General features: G+C 42.2%; 2 protein-coding genes across 3 annotated transcripts in view; one reads left to right on the forward strand and one right to left on the reverse strand.

The window, feature by feature from the left end:
* The window catches only part of LOC121957973 (frizzled-3-like), a 72,942-nt gene extending 64,358 nt beyond the window's left edge, over positions 1-8,584 (forward strand). Inside the window, 2 exon segments of the mRNA XM_042506845.2 lie at positions 5,762-5,925; positions 6,019-8,584. Coding sequence (XP_042362779.2) covers positions 5,762-5,925; positions 6,019-6,241 — 387 coding nt within the window. The 3' untranslated portion in view covers positions 6,242-8,584.
* A 274-nt stretch (positions 8,585-8,858) lies between these two features.
* kif28 (kinesin family member 28) lies at positions 8,859-23,881 on the reverse strand. Of its 2 annotated transcripts, XM_042487828.2 has the most exons (27): positions 23,575-23,881; positions 21,583-21,774; positions 20,400-20,450; positions 20,078-20,230; positions 19,930-19,965; positions 19,038-19,157; positions 18,721-18,828; positions 17,761-17,915; positions 17,569-17,680; positions 17,400-17,467; positions 17,075-17,217; positions 16,845-16,966; positions 15,687-15,777; positions 14,984-15,044; positions 14,470-14,593; positions 13,912-14,047; positions 13,704-13,822; positions 13,366-13,473; positions 13,143-13,235; positions 12,821-12,961; positions 12,504-12,574; positions 12,165-12,299; positions 10,990-11,156; positions 10,578-10,672; positions 10,069-10,201; positions 9,740-9,873; positions 8,859-9,180 (listed from the first exon to the last, which is right to left on the reverse strand). In XM_042487828.2, exons 1-27 carry the CDS (start codon positions 23,800-23,802, stop codon positions 9,022-9,024), a joined length of 3,255 nt encoding a protein of 1,084 aa, XP_042343762.2. In that variant the 5' UTR covers positions 23,803-23,881; the 3' UTR covers positions 8,859-9,021. The 2 variants fall into 2 exon arrangements, with proteins under 2 accessions (XP_042343762.2, XP_087935219.1); XM_088079093.1 differs by lacking the exon at positions 19,930-19,965.
* Positions 23,882-24,878: the final 997 nt, after the last annotated feature.

Here is a 24,878-nt window from a genome sequence, read left to right on the forward strand (position 1 = left end):
GCGTGCCAAGACATGCCATATCACAAACAATTAAGAAAATGGTCAAAAACACCATAATATGACATGTTGAAAAATGACCCGAAAAGCAAGGCTATAGTATGGCAAAAATGTCAAAAAAAGACATGTTCTAAAAACAGCTGGAAACAGCTTAAAAATGCATTAAATAGCGTGCCAACACATACCATAGTACAAACAATTAAGAAAATGGTCAAAAACACCATAATATGGCATGTTGAAAAAATGACCCGAAAAGCAAGGCTATAGTATGGCAAAAATGTCAAAAAATGACATGTCCCAAAAACAGCTGGAAACAGCTTAAAAATGCATTAAATAGCGTGCCAAGACATGCCATAGCACAAACAATTTAGAAAATGGTCAAAAACACCATCATATGGCATGTTGAAAAAATCACCCGAAATGCAAGGCAAAAATGTCAAAAAATGACATGTCCCAAAAACAGCTGAAATCAGTTAAAAACACATTAAAGAGCCTGCCAAGGCATGCCATAGCATAAAACGTTGCAAAAAAGGCAGAAAACACCATAATATGACATGTTGAAAAATGACCCGAAAAGCAAGGCTATAGTATGGCAAAAATGTCAAAAAAGACATGTTCTAAAAACAGCTGGAAACAGCTTAAAAACACATTTAATAGCATGCCAAAACATGCCATAGCATAAAAAGTTGCAAAAAAAGGCAGAAAACACCATAATATGGCATGTTGAAAAATGACCCGAAAAGCAAGGCTATAGTATGGCAAAAATGTCAAAAAATTACATGTCCCAAAAACAGCTGGAAACAGCTTAAAAATGCATTGAAGAGCCTGCTAACACATACCATAGCATAACCAATTAAGAAAATGGTCAAAAACACCATAATATGACATGTTGGAAAAATCACCCGTAAAGCAAGGCTATAGTATGGCAAAAATGTCAAAAAATGACATGTCCCAAAAACAGCTGAAATCAGTTAAAAAAACACATTAAAGAGCCTACCAAGGCATGCCATAGCATTAAATGTTGCAAAAACCACCAAAAACACCATAATATGGCATGTTGAAAAAATCACCCAAAAAGCAAGGCTATAGTATGGCAATCCATCCATCCATCCATTTTCTTCCGCTTATCCGGGGTTGGGTCGCGGGGGCAGCAGCCTAAGCAGGGAAACCCAGACTTCCCTCTCCCCGGCCACTTCATCCAGCTCTTCCCGGGGGACCCCGAGGCGTTCCCAGGCCAGCTGAGAGACGTAGTCTCTCCAGCGTGTCCTGGGTCTTTCCCGGGGCCTCCTACTGGTGGGACGTGCCCTGAACACCTCACCAGGGAGGCGTCCTGGAGGCATCCTAATTAGATGCCCGAGCCACCTCATCTGGCGCTTCTCAATGCGGAGGAGCAGCGGCTCTACTCCGAGCTCCTCCCGGATGACCGAGCTTCTCACCCTATCTCTAAGGGAGAGCCCAGCCACCCTACGGAGGAAACTCATTTCGGCCGCTTGTACCCGCGATCTTGTTCTTTCGGTCACTACCCAAAGCTCATGACCATAGGTGAGGGTAGAAACGAAGATCGACTGGTAAATCGAGAGTTTTGCCTTTTGGCTCAGCTCCCTCTTCACCAAGACAGACCGGTGCAGAGTCCGCATTACTGCAGACGCCGCACCGATCCGCCTGTCGATCTCCCGTTCCATCCTTCCCTCACTCGTGAACAAGACCCCGAGGTACTTAAACTCCTCCACTTGGGGCAGGACTTCATCCCCGATCCGGAGGGGGCACGCCACCCTTTTCTGGCTGAGAACCATGGTCTCGGATTTGGAGGTGCTGATTCTCATTCCAGCCGCTTCACACTCGGCTGCAAACCGATCCAGTGAGAGCTGAAGGTCGCGGCCCGATGAAGCCAACAGGACCACATCATCTGCAAAGAGCAGAGACCTAATCCTGAGGTCACCATACCGGACCCCTTCAACACCCTGGCTGCGCCTAGAAATTCTGTCCATAAAAGTTATGAACAGAATCGGCGACAAAGGGCAGCCCTGGCGGAGTCCAACCCTCACCAGAAACGAGTTCGACTTACTGCCGGCAATGCAGACCAAGCTCTGGCACTGGTCATACAGGGAACGGACAGCCCGTATCAGGGAGTCCGAAACCCCATATTCCCGGAGAACCCCCCACAGGACTCCCCGAGGGACACAGTCGAATGCCTTCTCCAAGTCCACAAAGCACATGTGGACTGGTTGGGCAAACTCCCAAGCACCCTCAAGGATCCTGCCAAGGGTCCAGAGCTGGTCCACAGTTCCACGACCGGGGCGAAAACCGCATTGCTCCTCCTGAATCCGGGGTTCGACTATCCGGCGGACCCTCCTCTCTAGTACCCCCGAATAGACCTTACCAGGGAGGCTGAGGAGTGTGATCCCCCTGTAGTTGGAACACACCCTCCGGTCCCCCTTCTTGAAAAGAGGGACCACCACCCCAGTCTGCCAGTCCAAGGGCACTGCCCCCGATGTCCACACAATGTTGCAGAGTCGTGTCAGCCGCGACAGCCCCACAACATCCAGGGCCTTGAGGAACTCCGGGCGGACCTCGTCCACCCCCGGGGCCCTGCCACCGAGGAGCTTTTTGACCACCTCGGTAACCTCAGCCCCAGAGATAGAGGAGCCCACCCCCGGGTCCCCAGGCCCTGCTTCCCCAACGGAAGGCATGTCGGTGGGATTGAGGAGGTCTTCGAAGTATTCCTTCCACCGATCCACAACGTCCCGAGTCGAGGTCAGCAGCGCCCCGTCGCCACCATACACAGTGTTGACGGAGTACTGTTTCCCCCTCCTGAGACGCCGGATGGTGGTCCAGAAACTCTTCGAAGCCGTCCGGAAGTTGTTTTCCATGGCCTCGCCGAACTCCTCCCATGCCCAGGTTTTCGCCTCAGCGACCGCCGCCGCACTCCGCTTGGCCTGTCGGTACCTGTCTGCTGTCTCCGGAGTCCCACAGGCCAAGAAGGCCCGATAGGACTCCTTCTTCAGCTTGACTGCACCCCTTACCGCCGGTGTCCACCAGCGGGTTCGGGTGTTGCCGCCCCGACAGGCACCAACCACCTTACGGCCACAGCACCGGTCGGCCGCCTCAGCAATGGAGGCACGGAACACGGCCCACTCGGACTCAATGTCCCCAGCCTCCCCCGGGACATGGTCGAAGCTCTTCCGGAGGTGGGAGTTGAAGCTCCTTCTGACGGGAGACTCTGCCAGACGCTCTGCCAGACACTCTGCCCTCACAATGCGTTTGGGTCTGCCAGGTCTGACCGGTGTCCTCCCCCACCATCAGAGCCAACTCACCACCAGGTGGTGATCGGTTGACAGCTCCGCCCCTCTCTTCACCCGAGTGTCCAAGACATACGGCCACAAGTCCAACGATACAACTATAAAGTCGATCATTGAACTGCGGCCTAGGGTGTCCTGATGCCAAGTGCGCATATGGACACCCTTATGCTTGAACATGGTGTTTGTTATGGACAATCTGTGGCGAGCACAGAAGTCCAATAACAAAACACCACTCGGGTTCAGATCGGGGGGGCCATTCCTCCCGGGGGGCCATTCCTCATTGCCAACGTGAGCGTTGAAGTCCCCCAGCAGAACGAGGGAGTCCCCAGAAGGAGCATTCTCCAGCACCCCCTCTAAGGAGTCCAAAAAGGGTGGATACTCTGAACTGCTGTTTGGACCATAGGCACAAACAACAGTCAGGATCCGTCCCCCAACCCAAAGGCGGAGGGAGGCTACCCTCTCATTCACTGGCGTAAACTCCAACGTGCAGGCACCGAGCCGGGGGGCAATAAGTATTGCCACCCCTGCCCGGCGCCTCCAGCAACTCCAGAGTGGAAGAGAGTCCATCCCCTCTCAAGAAGACTGGTTCCGGAGCCCAAGCCATGCGTCGAGGTGAGGCCGACTATATCTAGTCGGAACTTCTCAACCTCGCGCACCAGCTCAGGCTCCTTCCCCACCAGAGAGGTGACATTCCACGTCCCCAGAGCTAGCTTCTGCAGCCGAGGATCGGACCGCCAAGGTCCCCGCCTTCGGCTGCCGCCCAGCTCACATTGCACCCGACCCCTATGGCCCCTCCTACGGGTGGTGAGCCCACGGGAAGGAGGTCCCATGTCACCTCTTCGGGCTGTGCCCGGCCGGGTCCCATGGGTAAAGGCCCGGCCACCAGGCGCTCGCCATCGAGCCCCACCCCTAGGCCTGGCTCCAGGGGTGGGGCCCCGGTGACCCGCGTCCGGGCGAGGGGAACTCCGAACCATTGATTGACGTCATCATAGGGGTCTTGTGAGCTTGTGAGGTCTTGAGTATGGCAAAAATGTCAAAAAATGACATGTCCCAAAAACAGCTGGACACAGCTTAAAAACACATTAAATAGCGTGCCAACACATGGCATAGCATAAAAAGTTGCAAAAAAAGGCAGAAAACACCATAATATGACATGTTGAAAAATGACCCGAAAAGCAAGGCTATAGTATGGCAAAAATGTCAAAAAATGACATGTCCCAAAAACTGCTGAAAACAGCTTAAAAATGCATTGTTTTTAAGCTGTTTTTCCCAACATAACATATTATATAGTTTTCAGTTACATTCTGACTTTTTAGCGGGATTTTGGATGATATTCTGTCATACTTGACACTCTATCATTTGTCAAATGAAGTCATTAAAAAATCATGCTATATTAGGCACGTTTATATGACTTTTGTCGCTCATGAATATGTCATTTATGAAATTTTAGGGATTTTACAGTAAGACTAATTTCTGCATGATTAGGACAAGGTCTGGAACAGCTACATCTTAGAAGCAATCAAACAATACAACCTGTAATCAGAAACTCACATAAAATAACAAATATTAATCAGAAACACTGTCATAAATATAAAAAAAATAAATTATATTAAAATTAGTATATAACAGCAAAATAAAAGACTTACCTGGATGCGCTGGATGAACCCAGGCCTCGCCTTTAAAATCTGCTCCCCAAGATCCACAGACATCCAGGACGGTCTGCCGATCGTCAGTGACTGCCGTTCAGAAGCTTACAGAATAACAGAAAACAAGAACCTTTTCATTAATCCACTCTCCAAATTGCATCCCAGCTTTATCAAAGACACATACAAATTTGTTAATAATTAAGACACCTGCAGGTACTAGCTTACCCTCTCCTGTTCACAGTATATATAGACTCTGTACACCAACAGTTGGGTCTAAAGAAAATTTAAAGAAATACTCCAAAAACACCCAGGTCCATCTGACCCAAGTGTGAAATCCTACAGTTACTCGAGTTTACACTAACCAAACATTTACTATCTCCAGATGTGTGGGTGTGCGATGGGAAGGAAATACTTACTGTCATATGCAAATATTTACCTGCGGGCGGACTGGAAGGAAAAAGCTTTTCTACAACATACTGGCATATGGCATACTATACTAGGATGTTTTTATGACTTTTTATGGTATACTATAGAATTACTTTTTTATATATTCTAAACTTTGGCTATTTTATAACATACTGTACTTGAACTTTCTACAATTAACTATTCTCTGATTACTATATAACATACTGTTTGTCTCCAGTATATCCAAGTAGCTTTTTGGATACTGTATGGATAAGATTTTAATTTCATTGAAGGGATGGAGATCACAAGCTCATAGTTTTAACCTCATTTTATCTATTTAACAAAAGAGTTAAGGGCAAATCTCTGATGCTAATAGTTGTCTCATCTGTTTCACCTCCTGCCATCCTCCTGTAGGGTACATCTACCCACGCCTCTTCCACCCACTTGGCTGTCCTAGATGACCTTGACGAGCCAGTCAGAACTCACCATGGCCACCCCACCTCCACCAGGAGTAAGGCTAGCAGTGTTCACAGCAAGGCCAGTTACCACGGCAGCCTGCGCCGCACTCGTGATGACAGGTAGAGCAGGAAATCAATGACCTCCTGTTTCTATGTCAAAAGTTGTAAATGTGATTAAACTTAGGTTTTCTCCTCTTCCCTTTCCTCTCTCAGGAGTGATACTATGGTTTACCGAGGTACAGAACAGCGCAGTTTCCATGGCAGCATGCCACGTCTCGACCACCCCCTCTCCACTCACAGCAGCCTCCATCAGATAGACGGCGAACCGAAACACGGCAGCCAGCAAGACTTATCTGAGGTCCCACCTACACTCATCACCTACGGAACAACAGGAAGTGACAGCCAAGCTGCTGCAAATGACGGCAGCAGCGCCTGAGGAGATTAGGATGCTGTCGAAGCCTTTCAGTGGAAGATTTGCCCTCTGCTGATACACGCCCGCCTGTTTAGTGTGAAGGTGTTTCCTTTAAAGTGGAGAATGTACCAGTGAGTGCTGTGGTGGTGATTTTTGCTCGTTTCACTGTAAGCTCGACAAGTTTGTTGACGTAATTATTTGAATTTACAAATGCTTGACTCAAACAGGCTGAGCCAACAGTACATCCATCAGTGATGCTGACATTATTCAGGGATCATTTTGGTTGTGCCCAGGTACATCAGAGCTGCCACTGGATAGGAAAGACTGAAAAAGTGGGAAGAAGTCATCATCATACATTATCAACAAGAACACTTAGATGGCTGATGAGTCTAGTGGTGGCATTATTTCCAAATTCTGATCTTTCACCATCTTGCAGGACCTACATGAATATTATTAAATATGTGAACACTGCCGAGTACTGCTTTTATAACAATCTTAACTGTTTAGCCTTCTCCCACATATACTTATTTGAGTCCGTCTGTACTTGACGAGACTCGATTATTCCTAATCTGTTTGTTTTGGACAGCAGCTCTTAACAGACAACATTTATCTTTGTGTGGCTTCAGAGACCGATACATATGGGCTTAATGTGAAATCGTGGACCTCTCTGTGGTTTAGTGAAATATTTTTATACTGTGAAAATTGTCCGTCTGCTGCTGAAAACTTCGTTTAGTGAGAGTGTGTGTGTGTGTGTGTGTGTGAGAGAGAGAGCGTGAGTGAGAAAAAGACACATATGGTCATATTTTGTTTTAAATTTAAATTCACGCCTCCAGTGGTGAATGCAGAAAGCACGATGGAGATAACTGAAAGATGTGCGTAACCTAGAATGTAAATGGTTTGTTTGAGAGTGAGAAAGTTGGTGATATAATACAAACATGGTCAGGTGAATTGGGCTGGAATAATGTGTGTGCAGTTAGACACACACACATTTATTCCAGCTCATGCTGCTTTTTGGCCTAACAAAACCATTTTAGCACTGACTTGTCTGCATTAGCTTAACAGATTTTTCTGGGGGGGAAAGCAGTTGTCAGTCAAACCAGTCCAAAAAAATAAACAAAATTGGATATCCAGAGCATTGTAACCCAAATTCAGGTGTACATCTATCACTCTATTCAAGCTTCATGGCTGCGTAGACTGGAGTGCAATTTAAAAATGAAAACTGCTTCTATTGGCTGAAAGGTTGTTTTTTTTCTAATGTAATTTTCACCACTGTACTTGATATGTACCTTAACTGCTCTTGTACATACTCTTTGCTCTGTTTGTTTGTTTTGTTGTTCAGACACAGACTTACCCAAAGAGGTGCAGACAACTGGCAGTGATACTGTAGAAAAAAATGTTTGCTAACAGCTTATTGCTACATTTTCTCTGATTTTTTTTTTTTTTTTTTTACGTTTAAGTAAATGTTACAGGAGGTATATATTGTAAATGTTTTTTTTCTATAATTTGTATTTTGTTCCCAATCCCTAAAGACCCAATTAACCTACCTCACCTGTACCCTCAGCCTTCTCTGTACCTGTGGGCGGAAACAAACACATTCACATTATTAGGTGCTTTTGTAAAGAAAAATAAACTCAACATGAAAAATATTTCTGAACTTACGTAAAATTCAAACACTTGGGTTTAGCCTTGTTACACTCATCAATAGAATATCTGTCGCTGTCTGTCTCTTTCCCACAGCTTTGTGTTTTTTCCAGTCTACCTCTTCAGTTCAAATGTACCTATCTAACTCTCGGGCCTTTCACTGCTGCCTCTCTCAGCCCGTTTTAAGCTTCTCATGACCAACCACCTACTGCTTCCCCGTCATATCTGATGACTAGTCTGCCTCACATCTGCCTTCTGCCTCTCCTCCTGTAAACGTGCCCACGCTAATCTTTTTCTGGACCTACAGCAACTGTCTGTACTCTCACAATTCGTGACTGCTTAGAAACATTAACCGTTGTGCTTTTACCTCCGAATCTTACAAAGCAAGAGAAATGCTGTTTCAGACACTGTCACTGAACTCCAGAGGAAATATCTCCTTTTCAGATATTAAAAAATTCTTGTTAGTTGATCATTGGTATCAGCCCCCGCGGTGAGACATGAGGAAGAGGAGCGGGAGCTTTCCTTGCTCCTTGATTTCTGATGCCATGCTGTGATACGGCTCCAGAGTGAACTGCAGTCGCTTGAAAATATGACACATTATGATGGCTAAAAAAAAAAATATTGTGAATTCTGAAACTGAGTTGTATTTGCCTTTTAATTTATTTGCAGTTTGGGACTGTGACAACTTCTTTTACATGCAGTCTAATAAACTTTTTATAGACTTCAGTTCTTTGTTTTTCTGTTAACATTAAAAATGTGTGTTTATTCTCGCTGACTGGTGGTGTTATGGTTAGGACATCTGAATAACATAATTTACATTAAAAGGTAACTGCTTCTCCTTCAGTAAAAAAGAAATCCAATTATATCAAAAGACAAACATGTCCTAACGTGTACACCATGCAGAATGTTCAATATCATTGTTGGGCATTGATTTCTTAATGTAACTAATCTTTGCGTATCTTTGATGCCTCTCGTATCAGTAACATGTAAAAGTTCAACTGAGTGACAACATTTGGAAACTACTGGAAAATGACAGTATCTTCACCCTACACACACACACACAATACACACACACACACACACACAAACAATTTACATTTGAAATTTGCAGTGTTGTAAAATAAAGAATAACCGAGAATTCACCTCCCTATTACTCTGTGAAATCAAGACCAGATTCCTGATCGTTCTCGTTTGCGGCGGACGATGGCGGCTACATCTTGCTTGAGTGTAGAGACGCTCTGTTCCAGTTGCTCGGAGAAGTCCCTCAGTAGACGACTCTGCTCGTCCACAAACAGTCTGAGCCCCAGTAGATCTGACTCCTCCTGGAAACAACAGGAACACATAACCTCAGAACTAACATCAACAGTTTGCCATAAATGTGCAACACTACACATGTACCGTGTGCTCTAGGGCCTAATATTAGCAACGCGCTCATTATTCTACTCTACTTTTCCAGATTACTAACCACAAAAAACATAACACACCGCAGATTTGATTATAAATTCCATGACTTATGAAAAAATGCCTTTCCTGCCTGGTTTTGCAGATGTTTCTTGCTCAGAGTTTATTTTTTGCTAAAAGAAAAAAAAAGACTTACAATGATTGTAAATAATACAAAAAAATACAAAAAGTCTTGTAAAATAAACATTTGTAAACTCCTTGAAATGTTAATAAATTTCCTGTATTGTCATATTCCAAATATACCGATCTTAAAGGAAAATCTTTAATTTAAGCAACACAGTAGGAAAATTATTCTAATCCACATCAGTTTGTGTGACAAGCTCACTGTAAAATTTGTCACTTAATTTGTGTGTCTGATTGTGTATTGTGTTCGATTATCAAAGGTTCAAACAAGGCCTTCTTGTAGTAATGGATACGTACGCTGGGCCTGTGTCTGCGCAGACGCTGCAGCTGACCCCTGACTGACGTCATGCTGTGGTAGAAAACCTTGAGAGCACGAGCAAACTCTGCATCGCAGCTGGGACGCACCGACCGACCACGCATGCTCTCCCCACCTAACACACAAAAAGGGGCAAAGGTGTCATATAATCTAATATTTTAGGTTTTATGAATGGGAATATTTTGGCATGTGACTTTTAAAGCATCTTTTAGTAACTCTGAAAAGTTAGTATGGATGTGATGTAAATGGTAGTTTTAAATAACATAATATTAACTTCAATCTTGGTGTGCATCGTGTATATTTCAGTTACCATTCCTGGCTGCGCTGAGTTGTTCTCTCAGACTTTGATTTTCTTTTCTCAGTGAAGCATTTACACTCTTCAGTTCTTCCAGGTCCTGCTGAAGAGCTCTCACTGAACAGCTGAGCTCTGCAGAGTCTACAGGCTGCAACAGATAGAGAGACAGACACACACACACACACACACACACACACACACACACACACACACACACACACACACACACACACACACACACACACACACACACACACACAGTCCAGTTAATGACATTTTTGCATTATGGTTGTTGTTGCTTGGAATTTGTCATCAGAAAGGGAAAATAAGTTTGAAGAAACAAATACAGTCAAGTGAAGTCCATCCTTTGATCTATGATTTTACTATTTTATCATGTTATTGGAAATACATAATGTATGAGGTTACACATGTATTTCTTTCATAGTGTCATATCTAGACTTAGAAACACATGAAAGTCAAAGATCATTTTTGACGCAGGAATACAAACTCAACATTAAACTCACTGTTGTGTCCGTTGGGCCTGCCTCCCCGATGACGAAGATACCCTCTGTAGTCATCCTCACTCCCTCCAGAGATGATATCAGGTCAGTACAACCCTCTGGAACAGGAAGTCAAGACTACATTTACAGTTTTTTAATACTACATTTTTAAATATCTGCTTCCTGTCATTTTCAGCTGCTGTTGTGACAGGAGGTAATAAACTCCAGTGTAAAATAAAACATTCATAACTAGGTTCGACATACTAGTATATTTTAGATACATTTTTACATACACCCTTGTAGTACATATATTCACTGAAGTTCCTGAGCTAAAAGAAACCATATTTGTTTCCTGCTCTCAGCCAATATACAGTACAAAAAAAAAAAAAATAAAGAAGAGTCTTGCCTAATCATCTGTCTATCACTTCACTCTCACCTTGGAGGCCCCAGAGCTCCAGCACCACAGCGCTGCTCTGTAGGTAGTCCAGCAGACGTTGGGAGGTGTGAAGGGAGGCAAAGTGAACTCTGTGATCCAACAGAGGATTGACATTATGCCACACAGCCGGAGTGTAGAGAGGCTGGCTGCAGTCAAATAACCTGAAACTGAGAGAGTGAGGGGAGGACAAGGGAAAACAAAGGCAAATGTTTCACTTCTGGACATATTAATTCGGATGACAGTAACACTCCCCATTACTATCATGACACTACTGGATATGAGCACACACAAATATTAAAACTGTGATTATCTTTTATGACAAATTCATTTTTCACTCATTTTCGTTTACTTTTCTTATGGAATATTATAGTATGACTTTTTAATAACATTTTTTATGGAATGCTATACAATATCTTCAATGGCATTTTCAATTCAATTCAATTCAAACAACTTTATTAATCCCACTAGGGGCAGTAAGTTTAGAGGAGCATGTAAACAAACTACACAAAAACCCCACAAAAAAACACACATAGCAGCTTTCACAATATACAATTAGGCAAGGAGCCAAGGAGGTGGGATAAGAAAACAGTGTATGCAGTAAAATATAAACCACACCTTACAGGTGTATAGCACTCACAGGGAAAAGTCTGACCGCCGAAGGGATAAAAGATAACATACGAAACGTATGTTTTTGACTTTTTGGCGTACTAATTTTCTTTTGCTTAGTTTTTGTTTTTTTTTACTTTTTATGGAATACTATACAAGGACATTTTTAGGCACATTATACAATGATGTTTCTTAAAAAAAATTAAGGAATATTATACTATGACTTATTTTGGAATATTATACTTATTACTTTTTTGGCACACTTTTCTTCTGACTTTTGATGACATCCCCTTTTACATGATTTTTTTATATTTTAATGGCATAAATTTTATTACATACCATATTATGACATTTTAAGGGCACAATATACTTTGACTTTTTGATAACATTTTAATGATGTACTATAATATGACTTTCTTATTACATACATGAAATGCATGCATGTTCACTGTAGTTGTTACTTTATCTTGACCTCCAGTTCCTGGGCTGTAATTTATTGTAGGGATTCTCGCTGTCATTCCTGCACTTCAAAATTCTCTTAGTGCATTCAAAGCCTCGACATGCCTCACCCGATTTGGACCCCTCTGTTGCGGGCCTCCCTGATCCAGCGCAGGCCACAACACTGTTCCAGGACCAGCTGGAAGTCCAGTCGTCGACCCAGTAACTCAGACGGGTCAATCAGAATGTCATCCTCACCCAGAGGGCTGGAAGGTAAGAAAGATTATTTATCAGTGTATCTCTTTGTGTTTAATAGGGTTATTTGCAATGTGTGTGTATGTCGGTGTATGTGTGTGTGTGTGTGTGTGTGTGTGTGTGTGTGTGTGTGTGTGTGTGTGTGTGTGTGCGTGCGTGCGTGCGTGCGTGCGTGCGTGCGTGCGTGCGTGCGTGCGTGCGTGCGTGCGTCATACAGTCCTGCTGAGGTGCAGGGGACCAGCTGTGCTTGTAGAATGGCCTCCTCTGTGCCCTCTGACCCCAGTACCTGCACACAGAGATTATCAAGTGCAGGATACGTGTTAAATAGGAAGAAATTCATTGTTTGTGCATTTTTATGGTCTGGTATTTTGAAAGGCCACAGTCCTTCACACTTGGCAGACTTTATTTGAGAAGGCTCAAGGTGTCCAGAGGTTGAGCTAAAAAGACGATCTTGCCTAGTCAGGACAAAGGGTTACTCAGCACTGTTCACCTTTCATTAATGTGTGTGTGCACATACTCAGTGTGTTTGTACCTCAAGCTGCTCTTCTAGAGAGATGCGGAAGGCCAAAGACTGAAGCCAGAGGTGAGCAGTGCCCAGAAGTAAAGGCTCTACAGGATCCCAGAATGGGTCTTTCTCTCTGGGTAATGCAGCTGTAGACAGACCCTCTACTCTCTGACAGCAACAATTAAAAACTGATCAACATTTTCCTTGAATTGCTGATGGTCTACAACATTGAAAAGGGATCAGCAATTACAGAAACATAAATGATATCTGTCTACTGATTTGTAAATTGTTTTTTTTTTTTACAACTTTTTGAAAAACATGAGCAATGTTGTTTAATTTATTGAATTACAATGTCTCTGCTCCTCTCAGCCTGATGTTGCTGATAGACCTCTTCCATCAGGAATTTACGGTTTACAAACTTGGCCTTGGACCACATCCACACCTGGGGAGGGAATGTGACAATAGTTTAGACAAAGGAACAAAAAAATCAAGACCACAACTGAAACCTACATTGAAATAATAAAAGCATATAAGCTGGGGTACAAGAGATACATAAAGACAGACAGACCAACCTGTTTTCTTCCCACAGATGTCACTCTGACAACAATCTCCTTCTTCAGATCATGTCCTTTTGAATCTGATAGTGCCAGATTCTTGATCTCCAACTTAAACTCCACTGCCTACAAACATGGCAGACAATAAATTGCAGATGTTTATTGTTCCTGCACAACAATGAATACATGAGATCCCAAAAACAAAAAATACATCTGCTAGATAATTTCCAAACAACCACTGCCAGAAAGAACATATCAATCCAAAAGTTACAGTTTCTTGAAAAACAGAGGAAGACACAACAATAAAAAGCACTGAATGTGTGAATCTGAAGATGTGTTGCATGTGTTTGTGTTACCTTGTTCAGTTCCTGGCTCATCTGATTGGCCTCAGCCACCATGGGCATCAGTTTGATGTAGTCGTAGAAGACGGCCAGCAGACTGGGGTCTGTCTGACTGGACCCAGCACTTGACTCACCTAAACACAGACACAAAGAGATAACATCTTACATGTTTCCCATTAAAGATAAACTTCCTTTACTTCCACCTGTTGATTCTCTTCCTCACCCAGATGGATGCCTTCAGCAGCAGCCAGCTCAGACTGGAAGTAGTCGTAGTCGTAGCGGCTCCAGTCATCCCCACCCCTCTCAGAGGGATAACCAATGAACAGATAGGTGCAGTTAGAGCCGAGAACGAGGCGGTCCTGAAGGGCAAGGAAAAAAACAAATACTTTGTCTTTGTGGGAGAGAAATCAATACACCAATGTATTGGGATATTTTGCGTGGCAATATTGTATTGATATACATATACAGATTTTGTATTATATAAGTTATGGATATTGCAAATGCAAATTTCACTTTTGGTAGCCTGTGAGATTAATAAAATTAAATGGTTTTCTCACTAGATACATGTATCTGCAGTAAAAATGATTGAAGTAAGATGAGCATACTAAAAACTGAATATATTAGATATGTTAACATAGATGTTGAAAAACTTTTTCCTTATCTGGCAGTTAAAAAAGGTGATATATTGCAATATGGTGATAGTGATATCACAGCAGGTCCCACCCCCAGTACGCATGTCACACAGTCGCATCATAAAGTTTGATTATGTGTTGAGACCAACCAGGTGCTGCAGCTCTGTTGTCTGGGAGACAGCGTTGCCATTGACAATGACCTTTGACCCTGACAGCGGGGTCAGAGTTACCCGCCGCTGTTCATTCCTGAATACAGCATGACGCTCGTGGATCCTAACAAACAAAAACACACATACAGTACATGAGCAAAAACAAACTTGTGTTTGTAAATTTAAAGATGAGAAAAAACACTAAGCTTCAAGCTTACACTTACAGTACTTACTTTTCTTTAATTTTTTAAGCATTAAACGTTCTGCAAAAATGCAAAGGCTTTTTTTCCCACTTAATCCTTGTGCGGACATAAAAGGTTCAAAAGTGTCGCAGAACATACAGCTTATCCCAGCATACACTTAGTCAAACACACATGAAAAAGTCCCCAATCAATGACATCATCCACATCCACTTTGGACATCTTGCATGAACTGTGGAGTCTCTAACTTTACTTGCATTGGTTTTATGATGTTTAAATTCTGCTGATGTGATACTGATGTGATGAAAACTCACCCTAAGCCCTTGATAGAGATGGATCTCGGGGAAGAGTCACAAAGGCCAACGTCCCATTCACCTGCAACACAAAACAGTATTGATGAGTTGTAACGAACACGTTGTGAACATGTGATGTCTCGAGAGGTCGGGAGCTTTTCTCTTGGAGCTTTAGAGGTGCAGGTGCAGAGAGTCAAACATTACTTTCCAACTTATCTCACTGTATTCAGTCCTTTTCAACAGGTAAACTTATTTCCTGCAGACTAAAGTTAAACAACACAAAACAGGTATGTAAAGCAAAATACTAAGTCACCATCGCCTGGGTAACATAACTAAAAAAACTATCCATGTTAAAAACTCTGTCCATGTTAATCGTTGCCTCTCCTCCACATGCACTGACTCCCCCTCCAGTTCACCTCCCTCACTGGGGCAATCCCTGCTTACTGTGGGTCTTGTAGTCTTTTACTCAATGCCATGATGATTTGTAGTCCCAGCTGTCGCCACCGGGAGGGAATGTATTTCCCCTCAGTGACTCTAGCTCTCATGACATCACAACACTTAAAAACTGAGGCGATGAGTCCTTCAGGTTGTGATAAAGTGCTCAGTCACTTTGGTTCTCAGGGCCCTCTTACCTCTGACATTCTTCACTCCCAACACCTCCCTCTAAAAGGTGAACTGAACAGGAGAGTGAAATATTCATCTCAACATAAAGAGACAGACTCACCCTCCTGAATGAAAAGCTTGACCACCCCTGACAGCTGAGCGTCCTCGTTGATGTTCAGGATATAAGGATGCATCTGCATCATCCTCCGCTCCTGACAGAGAGACAGGTGGCAACAGGAGTAACGGTATTGACTTAATACATTAAACCTTCACAAAGTGCTTTTACGCTCTGTGCTTACCGGTTAACCGAAGCTCATCTGAAACTATGGAAACTCCTGAGTGTGTGCACCTCCAGTAGTGGACAAAGTACACAACTCTATTACCTGAGTCAACGTATAGATACTCCTGGTCAAATATTACTCCAATACAAGTAAAAGATGCGGAGTCAAATTATTACTTGAGTTAAAGTACTGGAGTACTTGCTTTTAAAAATATTCAAGTATTCAAAATACTTTTTCTGTTTCCTTTCAATTCATTGTTGTATTTAGTCATAGTACATTGACGGATCCTACTAAATCTATAACAACCCACAGAGTGCACTGATTTGTTTGTAGAAGCAAGTAAAGCAAGTAGACAAATCATAATTTTGTAGGCTAGATGAGTTCAACTGTTTTGCTCATTTTATTTTATTTAATCTGAAGTGATTTAAAACTTCAACTCGAAACAAGCATTAACTACAACAGGACTCACAACAGAATCTGAACAACTATCAGATTTAATTTGGAATAAAACATGTCGACAGTACATACACAAATTCTACTTATATTACACAGCATTGCCAGAAATGTGAAACAGCTTGCGTCTCCTCTTCACCTGTCTCTAGTGATGAGCTGCCCAATTGGAGTAGAACATGCAAGAGGTAGAGGTACGAGAACACCATGTCGACGGACAAACCACACACAGAACTGTATGATCACAGTTTATGGACTTTTGATTTTTAGAAAATAAATAAATAAATCCACTGACTTCAAAGCAAATGTAGAGAGAAATGTATTGGGAGTCGAAAGAATAACATTTGTTATTTGTTATCTTTCAAATGTAGTGAGACAAAGTAGTAAGTTTAAAAAAAAAACCCAACAAAACTCAAGTAAAGTACAGATGCTCACACACGGTACTTAAATACAGTACTTAAGTAAATGTACTCTGTCAATGTCCACCGTGGTGCTCCTCTGATTGTTTATTTGACTGTGTGTGTGTGTGTGTGTGTGTGTGTGTGTACCTGTGTAATGTTAGCGTACTGTTGCTCCCAGTCCTTCAGCGCCTCCTGCAGGTGTTGTTCCCACAGAGTCTGAATGGCCCTGATCTGGAGCTCATTGTGGGTCAGCAGCTGACGAAGCTCCTCTGAACACACACACACACACACACACACACACACACACACACACACACACACACGTTGACCCTGAACTGCTGAATTATTTTCTCTTCTATGCTTGAAGCACGTCTTACTGGTCTCGTCGTTGGCTCTGCGTCCCTCCTGGCCCAACCGGCTCAGACGTTGCAGGAGTCTGGCATTCTCGGCCTTGAGCTCTTTAACTAGACGCTCAGTGGGGCTCTCGTTCACCACTGCTCGGTTCTGGATACGCTTTGCCCTAAAGAGGTCAGAGAGGTGTGGACATAAGAGTGAGGGTTGTGGATGGGGCACAGGTGGGACAGAGGAAAAGAAAACAGGGGAAAACAAAGATGCAAAAATAAATGACTCAGAGCAATTGGTGCAAACGTTTTAGCATGGTTTTTTTTGGATGATGGGTTACACTGCATGAATTCTTTGTACCGCTCAGCATAACGCAGCGTTGACAGAGACTCCTCATAGCAGATGTCAGCAGGACTCAGCGTGGCAATCTTGAGAATAAGATAAAATCCTAATTCAGAAATGACCACATTACTGAACATAACGCAACATCAGTGTGTATTAGCACTATTTCCTATGAAGTGTTTGTTACCATCACAGTGCGACTGTTGCCTCCCAGTGCAGACTGCAGCAGCTTGGTGAGAACTGAGTCTCTGTAGGGAATATGGACGACCCTCTTCCCCACCGCCACATCAGCGAGAGCGCTGCAGGAGAGGAGAGGACATGAAAGATGCTGATGGACCAGAGTGATCAAAAACTCGATCAAACTGACCACCAGGCCAACCTGATCACATTGCCCAGGGTGGTGAGGCTCAGGTTGATGGCCGTGCCCTCTTTGAGTCTGTCAGCCTCCGACCCTGAAGACCGCTGACGCTCACTGCCAGCCAGGTCCACCAGGTTGATGTTGGACTGCTTTGTGATGCTCTCTTTGGAAAAAATCTGACAGAAAGTCAACAACAAATGAAATGACTTGAAGATAGTCATCTGACATCTGACTGTTGGGTCATATGCGGTTAGTTACTGAATACAAATTACATGACATTTTCTGTAATTGATAACATTTTTTTTTCAAAAGTGACATAATCTGAATATTGAAAATATTGTACCTTAAGTATCTAAAAACATTTTAAATGCCAATAAAATGCATTTTAAATATTCCAGACTCAAAATGTTTCATAAATCCTAATAAATAAAAAAACATTAAATCATTAAGAAAAATCAAATAATCCTTGACAATATAACTATAATCTTTTTATAATCAGGCAACAATTGCTTGAAAAAAAAAAGAGTACATTTTAAGTATGTTGATACTATAAGAGTCAAATCTTGATCTTAGACACCATGGATGTAAAATAATAACTGGATACTGAACATCAAGATGGCACCTTTTCAGTTCAATGGAACTGGTCCATACCCCAAAAGTGTCCAGTTTCTGGGTTTACTTCCACAGTATGTGACCCACTGCATGTGCACAGTGGTGTTTCGGTCTGCCCGCGAGTCATAGACTTAAAATTGCTTTGCATGGTTTGAGGAAACTCTTACAATAATAAATAAAGTCTCCATGGATCAAAAATTCATAAAGGAAAGTGCCATAACTTGATTGCAGTTCAGGGTTTCCTCTCAACAGTTTAACAAATGTTTCCTTTAATATGATGGCCTGTGGGGGAGAATGCTGCATTACCTCGAGTGGCCACTGGGAAAAACTGGATGCCAGACTAAGCAGTGTTCCCGGGGAGCCACTTACCTGTTTGAGCTGGAGGATAATGAGCATGTGTGAGCGACTACTGTTGGCGTTCATGTGCGTGGCAGCGGTGGTTCGAGTTCTGGTCCCCTGTTCCATCAACTGTTCCACCTACATTTTAATATTCACATTTAAACATGATTTCAAGTACAATCACTAACAGAACCAACAGAGGGATCCCAAAAAAATCCAGAAACATCTGTTGTAGCTCTCATGTGTTTCCCTGATAGTTTTTATATCATAATTCTATGTAGCTCCCCTACACTGTCTCACAGTTTGTTACTGTATGCAGAAGTGTTTCTCTCCATCCGTCCCTCTACCTGTTGTGCGCTGTCACACGGGACAGTTCGGAGACCCTCCACATAGAAGCCTCTTTGCTGCTCCTCTCTGACTCTGAGTCCCCCAGGAGTACGAGACCCCCGAGACAGCAGGTCAACCACCTGGACAACAGAGGACCAACAGAGGTGGGACCAAGTCACAAGTCTTTGCAATCAAATCCTGATTAAAGTTCCAAATCCTAAATGATGAGTTTCAAGCCCCAAACAAATCGTAACACACTCTTTACCTAATATTATGTCATTTTACAAGAGTAATAATGTTAGCTAAGCATTAGCGCACTAGGTGAATATTAGCCTCGATTTACCATTTTTTGTGTAACTTAAAACATCAAAGAAGTTGGAAGGCGTTGCTTGTGTCTGTAACTTTCAATTTATACTTTTTTATGTACTGCCATTTGTAATTTGTTGACAGTTTTTGTACACAAACAAAGTTATCTTTGGTATCATTATGGTGCTCAGTAACTTCGCACAACTTCAAACAAAGTGGATTAGGAAAATTAAGAGTCGACTTGCTGGGAATGTATAATGTTTATCTAAGTTTATTTAGGAAATAAACCGATTTGTGGCAAACTTTTTAATATACTATTGCTTAACATACTTTTTAATCTTTGGGCTTGGAGTGAAGGTAACAAACATGTTCAAGTCAAAAGGCTCCAAGTTACATCATGAGTCATTGGTGTTTAAGTCCAATTCAAGCTTCAAGTCTTTTTGATTTTTGTAAAGTCAATCTAAAATGATGATATGTGATTTGAGTCCAAGTCTTGTGACTTGAGTCCACACTGCTGTGTACAAAAGCAGTGGCTTCCAGAGAAAAGAGATATTACAAACAAAAAAGCTAAACTGAAAAAAATAAAATGACAACAGCTGCTGTTACCTGCTCATTATAGATCTCCAACATACTGAAAAAGACCTGTGGAGACATCAAGAATAAAGACGTTCAGAATCACAAACACCACACCACACACCCATACAGACGACACTGTCTGCTGTTTATTTATGATGACCTGAAACACACTCTTTACCTGACACTGTCTGCTGTCCTGGTTCTCTCTGATGGCCTGAAACAGTCGGTCACAGAGTTTAGGAACCAGGCCTCTGTTGGGTCCGTAGCCGACCATCGAGTAACTCTTCCCCGAGCCGGTCTGCCCATAGGCCAACAGTGTGGCATTGTAACCCTGCAGACATCATTTCAGGACTTTTACTATGAGAACAGATCTAAAGTCGACAGACAGCAGAACCTTAAAATTGTTTTAGTCCAGTAGCACAGAACAAAGTCAATCTAATCACAGAGCTCTGTGTTAAAGATGTGAATGAATCTCCAGCTAAATACATGATGATTGCAACCTGCAGGGCATTCTCCAATATTCCCTCTCCAAGGTCCTGGAACACGCTGTCCTGGAAACAGAAGAGATTTTGTCAACGCTCACTCACTCCAAATTTATGCTCTCTAGATCAGTGGCTCCCAACTGGTCCATATTTCTCCTGTCATTAGTTCAACATCCACTCATAAGCAGGATGACGACATATTCACAAAATGTAAACGTGGGCTTACAACACAATGAAAGTCAGTCAGTCATTTTCTGTAACCACTTGTCCTCGTAAGGGTCGCAGGGGGGGCTGGAGCCAATCCCAGCTGTCATCATCCGACACATGGAGACAAACAACCATACACACACACAGTCACACCTAAGGACAATTTAGAGTCACCAATCAACCTGAGCTGCATGTCTTTGGACTGTGGGAGGAAGCTGGAGACCCAGGAGAGACCCAGGAGAGAACCCATGCAGACACGGGGAGAACATGCAAACTCTGCACAGAAGGGCCCCCGACCAGACCAAACCCCGTTCCAACCGGGATTTGAACAAGGGACCCTCTTGCTGTGAGGCAACAGTGCTAACCACAGAGCCACCGTGCCGCCCACAATGAAACAAGACTTATTGCAAGATTAAAGTGCAATTTCTTAAAACATGGTCGACAAATTGCACTGCAAACAAAATAGTGCATATCAATGCTTCACGATCAGTGACATAAAATGCTACAAAGGCACAGCATGTTAACCCTGTAAAACATAAACAAACTGGCCTGAAAGCAATGAGCAACTTTAAAAGAAATAGCCCAAAAATTTGTAAGAAATGTATAAAGTTTAGAAGAAATTTCCTGAAAATTTGCAAGAGAAAATTAAGAAAAAAAACAACAAAAAGCAAGCAAGGAAATGGCCCAAAAGAAAGTGCTACAAATATATGTATTTCTGTAACATATATACACATCTCTTTTTTTCTTTTTTCTCTTTTTTTTCTTGTCAGCCTTTAGTAATTTATTACAATTTGTGGGACATTTCTTGCCAAGTTCCTCATTGCCTTTTTTCCCTGTTTTTGAAAGAAATCAGACCCATTTGCTCGTGTTTCAAACGTTTTAAATCCTTGTGAAAGGTGTCTGAACACAGCACATGAAAACTGATATCTAAGTTTAAAGGTACAGACCTATGTCTGTACTTCAAAATGCTCTACCAGAATGACTTGGGGCCAACCTGATCGGCGTATCGGCCCCCGGGCTCTTCGGGCACAAACAGGCCACCACGGTTTCGTGTGAAGCCACTGTGTGACCAGTAGGCGTAGTCGAAACAAAATGAACGACGACTCTGGGAGTCACGCGGGTCCTGGATGGTGATGGAGCTCGACACCATGGAAACAATACATCTGCTGCCTGCCTCCCTCTCCCTCTGAAAGGAGGGAGGAAAAGAAAGAGGATGAGAGGAGGAGAGAACAAGGCTGAGGGAGGGAGTTAAAGACTGATATTTAAAAAGGCTTTAGAAGAAATGACCAGATGAGCAACTATGTGAGAGTCGGACACTTTAGTGTGAATCAGCACTGGGGGAGACACCTCAGGTGAGAACAGCTTTTTGATGCAATTTTAAGATTTGGGGCCGTTTTACCTCCATAACATGTCTTCTGTGGGACTTGTGGAAACAAAAATTAAGATTTTCTTCCTCCTGCTCCTGTTTGTTCATGGAATGTGTGTAAGTGTTAGGAGAAAAAAGCCTATAATGGGTTTTTGTTATTGTTTTGAAGATTATACACTGACATGAGCAAATAAAACAAATGTGCATGAAAATACAGGTTCAGATGTTAATTTTTATTGCAGCATGCAGCAATAAAACATGCAAAATGCAAAACACGCATGCAGCAAAGGGCTGAGGTTGGATTTGAACCTGCAGTGAGGACAGCCTCCGTACACGGAGTGCTGCTCTATCCACTGAGCCACCAGGTGCCTCAAACTATTGTGTTTTTTTTTTTAAGTGGGAGCCAAAAATCTCAACTTCAGTAGCATTTAAATAAACTTTTTAGTTTTATTCTTGTCTATATTCTGAGTGTTTTTTCAAAGTAGTTTTTTTTAATTTATAGCCTCATTCATAGAAATTTTTACTCCTAAACTCATGGAAATTTTTTTTTTCATGCCCGTCGACAGTATTTTATAATTTATGGAGTAGTAAGAGTTATCCAAAATTCTTTCAATAAAAATCTTTAATTCTAATATGATAAAGTAAAACAAGAATTTTACTAGGGTTCCTACAGCTTAAGGCAAGAGGGATTTAATACTTTTTTAGACTTTTTTTTTTTTACTGCCACTCGGAATTAAATTTAACACTCATTTTACAATAACTGAAAGAAAAAGTAAGCATGAACCAATATCAATTACTAAAGGTTAGAGAATTTTGTAGAAATATTTATTGTAAAATAAAACATGACTTTTAGGTGATGTTACTGGGAGAGGCATTTTTTTTTTCAGCTGTATTAGATAGGACAGATAGTGTGGGGGGGGTGGGGGTGACATGCAGCAAAGGGCCTTGAGTGGGAGTTGAACCTGAGGCTGCTGTGGCAAGGACACGGCCTTTATTCACAGAGTGCCTGCTTTATCCACTTAGCCACTGATGCCTCTGATTTTGGACATTTTAATACCAAACGAGGCCTTGTCTTTGGAATTAATGAATCCAGTGCCTTTAAGACTTTTTCACAGATCTGTGGGACGTCTGTTCAGAGTTTTGTTTGGAAATGTATTCAAATCGGTGCATTTTTAATTAGAAATAACGACTTGTTTGCATATTTACACATTTTCAAAAAAATTTGTAAGAAAAAAAATAACTGTCTCACTGTAAGAAACCAACTAGGGAATCTCTATTAGTCAAACATTTTACCCTGTTCACTTGGGTGTTCCCCCTTAAATCAAATCTCTGCCTCAAAAGCACTGAATGTGTTTGTAGGCCATACAATATCCTCTTTTCTTGTCCTTAATAATTTCAGTTGTATTTTCAGAGGTTTTACCCAGGCTTTGCACTCAGTGTGTACACAATACAGAGGGATATGTCAGAGAACGAGATACCATAAGATTACAGTACATTGCAATGAATAAACTGCAGGAAAACAGGCAAATAAATGACAGAGAAACAGTATAAAATAAGAAATGGATGACAGCTTTTAAAAGACAAACTGTACATACTTCACAAAAATGACTGAACACTGACCTTGTTGAATGGTCGGACTCTGATGGCCACTTTGACACAGTCTTTGCTGTGCATGTCTGAGGCTTTGGCCCTCATGGTGCGGCCGGCAGGTATCAGCGCAGGAGACTGGCACAATGAGTGATCAGCTCCCTCACACAGCGACGCACGGCTGTGTCGAGTTACACGTTGACATGGACACAGTCGGGTCAGTGTGACGGGGACTGTGGTGCCTGTTAGGAAACTCCTCATGAGGTTTTACTGACATGACAGGGAAGAAAAAATGTTTAGTATACATGCAGAAAGGTGGACGCGACCCTAAACACTTGAGTCTAAACTAGAACAATGTCAATAGATACTGTGACAAGCTGAAATAAAATATTCACAAGCAGCCTAACTTGTGATGAGTTATCTAATAAAAATCATCAGCATTTAATATGGGGAGAAACATGCTTTTTATTTACCATGTTATTATTCCCCACACTGGTGTCTCGTCAGTAAAGTGAAACCGTTAAGATAAAGCCGGTTCCACTTTCACCTCCTCCCACTATAAATAATTCATACAGGGCAGTTACACACATTAACAGCTACATTTATGGCAACATTTCAGTGACATTTCTGAAATTAAACTTCACCCAAACAGGCACATTTTTTATATTAATCATAAATCCTGACCTGACATTTACAAAATCTACGGTGTTTGATTGACATCTGATATCTGAGCAGGGTGTCTACATGCATCCAACATTTAAATTTGATGCTTTATTAAAGACTTTTTCAGGAGGGTTTTAAATAAAATATATGACTGACCTGTGGAGAAATCATCTTTTTCTTCTTGAAGCGCTGCAAGTGATTGTAAACACAGTTCCCACACATTTTCTTAGACAAAAATTCAAAACTTTTCAAGGAACCGTAGGAACAATTTTTGTCAGACATGTCAGATTCATATTCTCTTCACATAATTTCAGCTAACTGGTATACATAAAGGAAGACATAGAAAGTGGGAAGAAGATGAAGAAACGTAGGTGAAGGTAAAGGAAACCTCATCTTTACATATTAGAGCTACAACAAGTAAATATGTCATTTTGTTAAATTACTTGGAAGGTTATGCACAGAGGATTACTAACAATTGCAATGCACACAATAAAATTCTATGACTTCTCCAAAACTTTCAATTTTTTTTTTTTACTAATTCCATGATTTTTACAAGCCTGGAAAATGTGACAGTGAAATTCCATGCCTTTCCAGATTTCCTGTGACTTTGAGAACCCTGTATAAAATTAAGAAGTAGTTTTGGTCAGAGGTGGGTTTAATGAAGGTTATTAGAG

Source organism: Plectropomus leopardus, chromosome 1 (genome assembly GCF_026936395.1).
Source record: "Plectropomus leopardus strain MGB_pleo_1.0 chromosome 1, ASM2693639v1, whole genome shotgun sequence".
In the NCBI taxonomy this organism is placed as follows: Eukaryota; Metazoa; Chordata; class Actinopteri; order Perciformes; family Serranidae; genus Plectropomus; species Plectropomus leopardus.

Bases quoted from the DNA above. Each gene is read 5' to 3' on its own strand.
- kif28 (XM_042487828.2), bottom strand. From the start codon at position 23,802: ATGAGGAGTTTCCTAACAGGCACCACAGTCCCCGTCACACTGACCCGA. The intron at 16,967-17,074 runs GTAAGACGTGCT...GTGTGTGTTCAG, and splicing joins CAGAGCCAACGACGAGACCA to AGGAGCTTCGTCAGCTGCTG. The intron at 10,202-10,577 runs GTGAGTTTAATG...TATCTGTTGCAG, and splicing joins CAGGCCCAACGGACACAACA to CCTGTAGACTCTGCAGAGCT.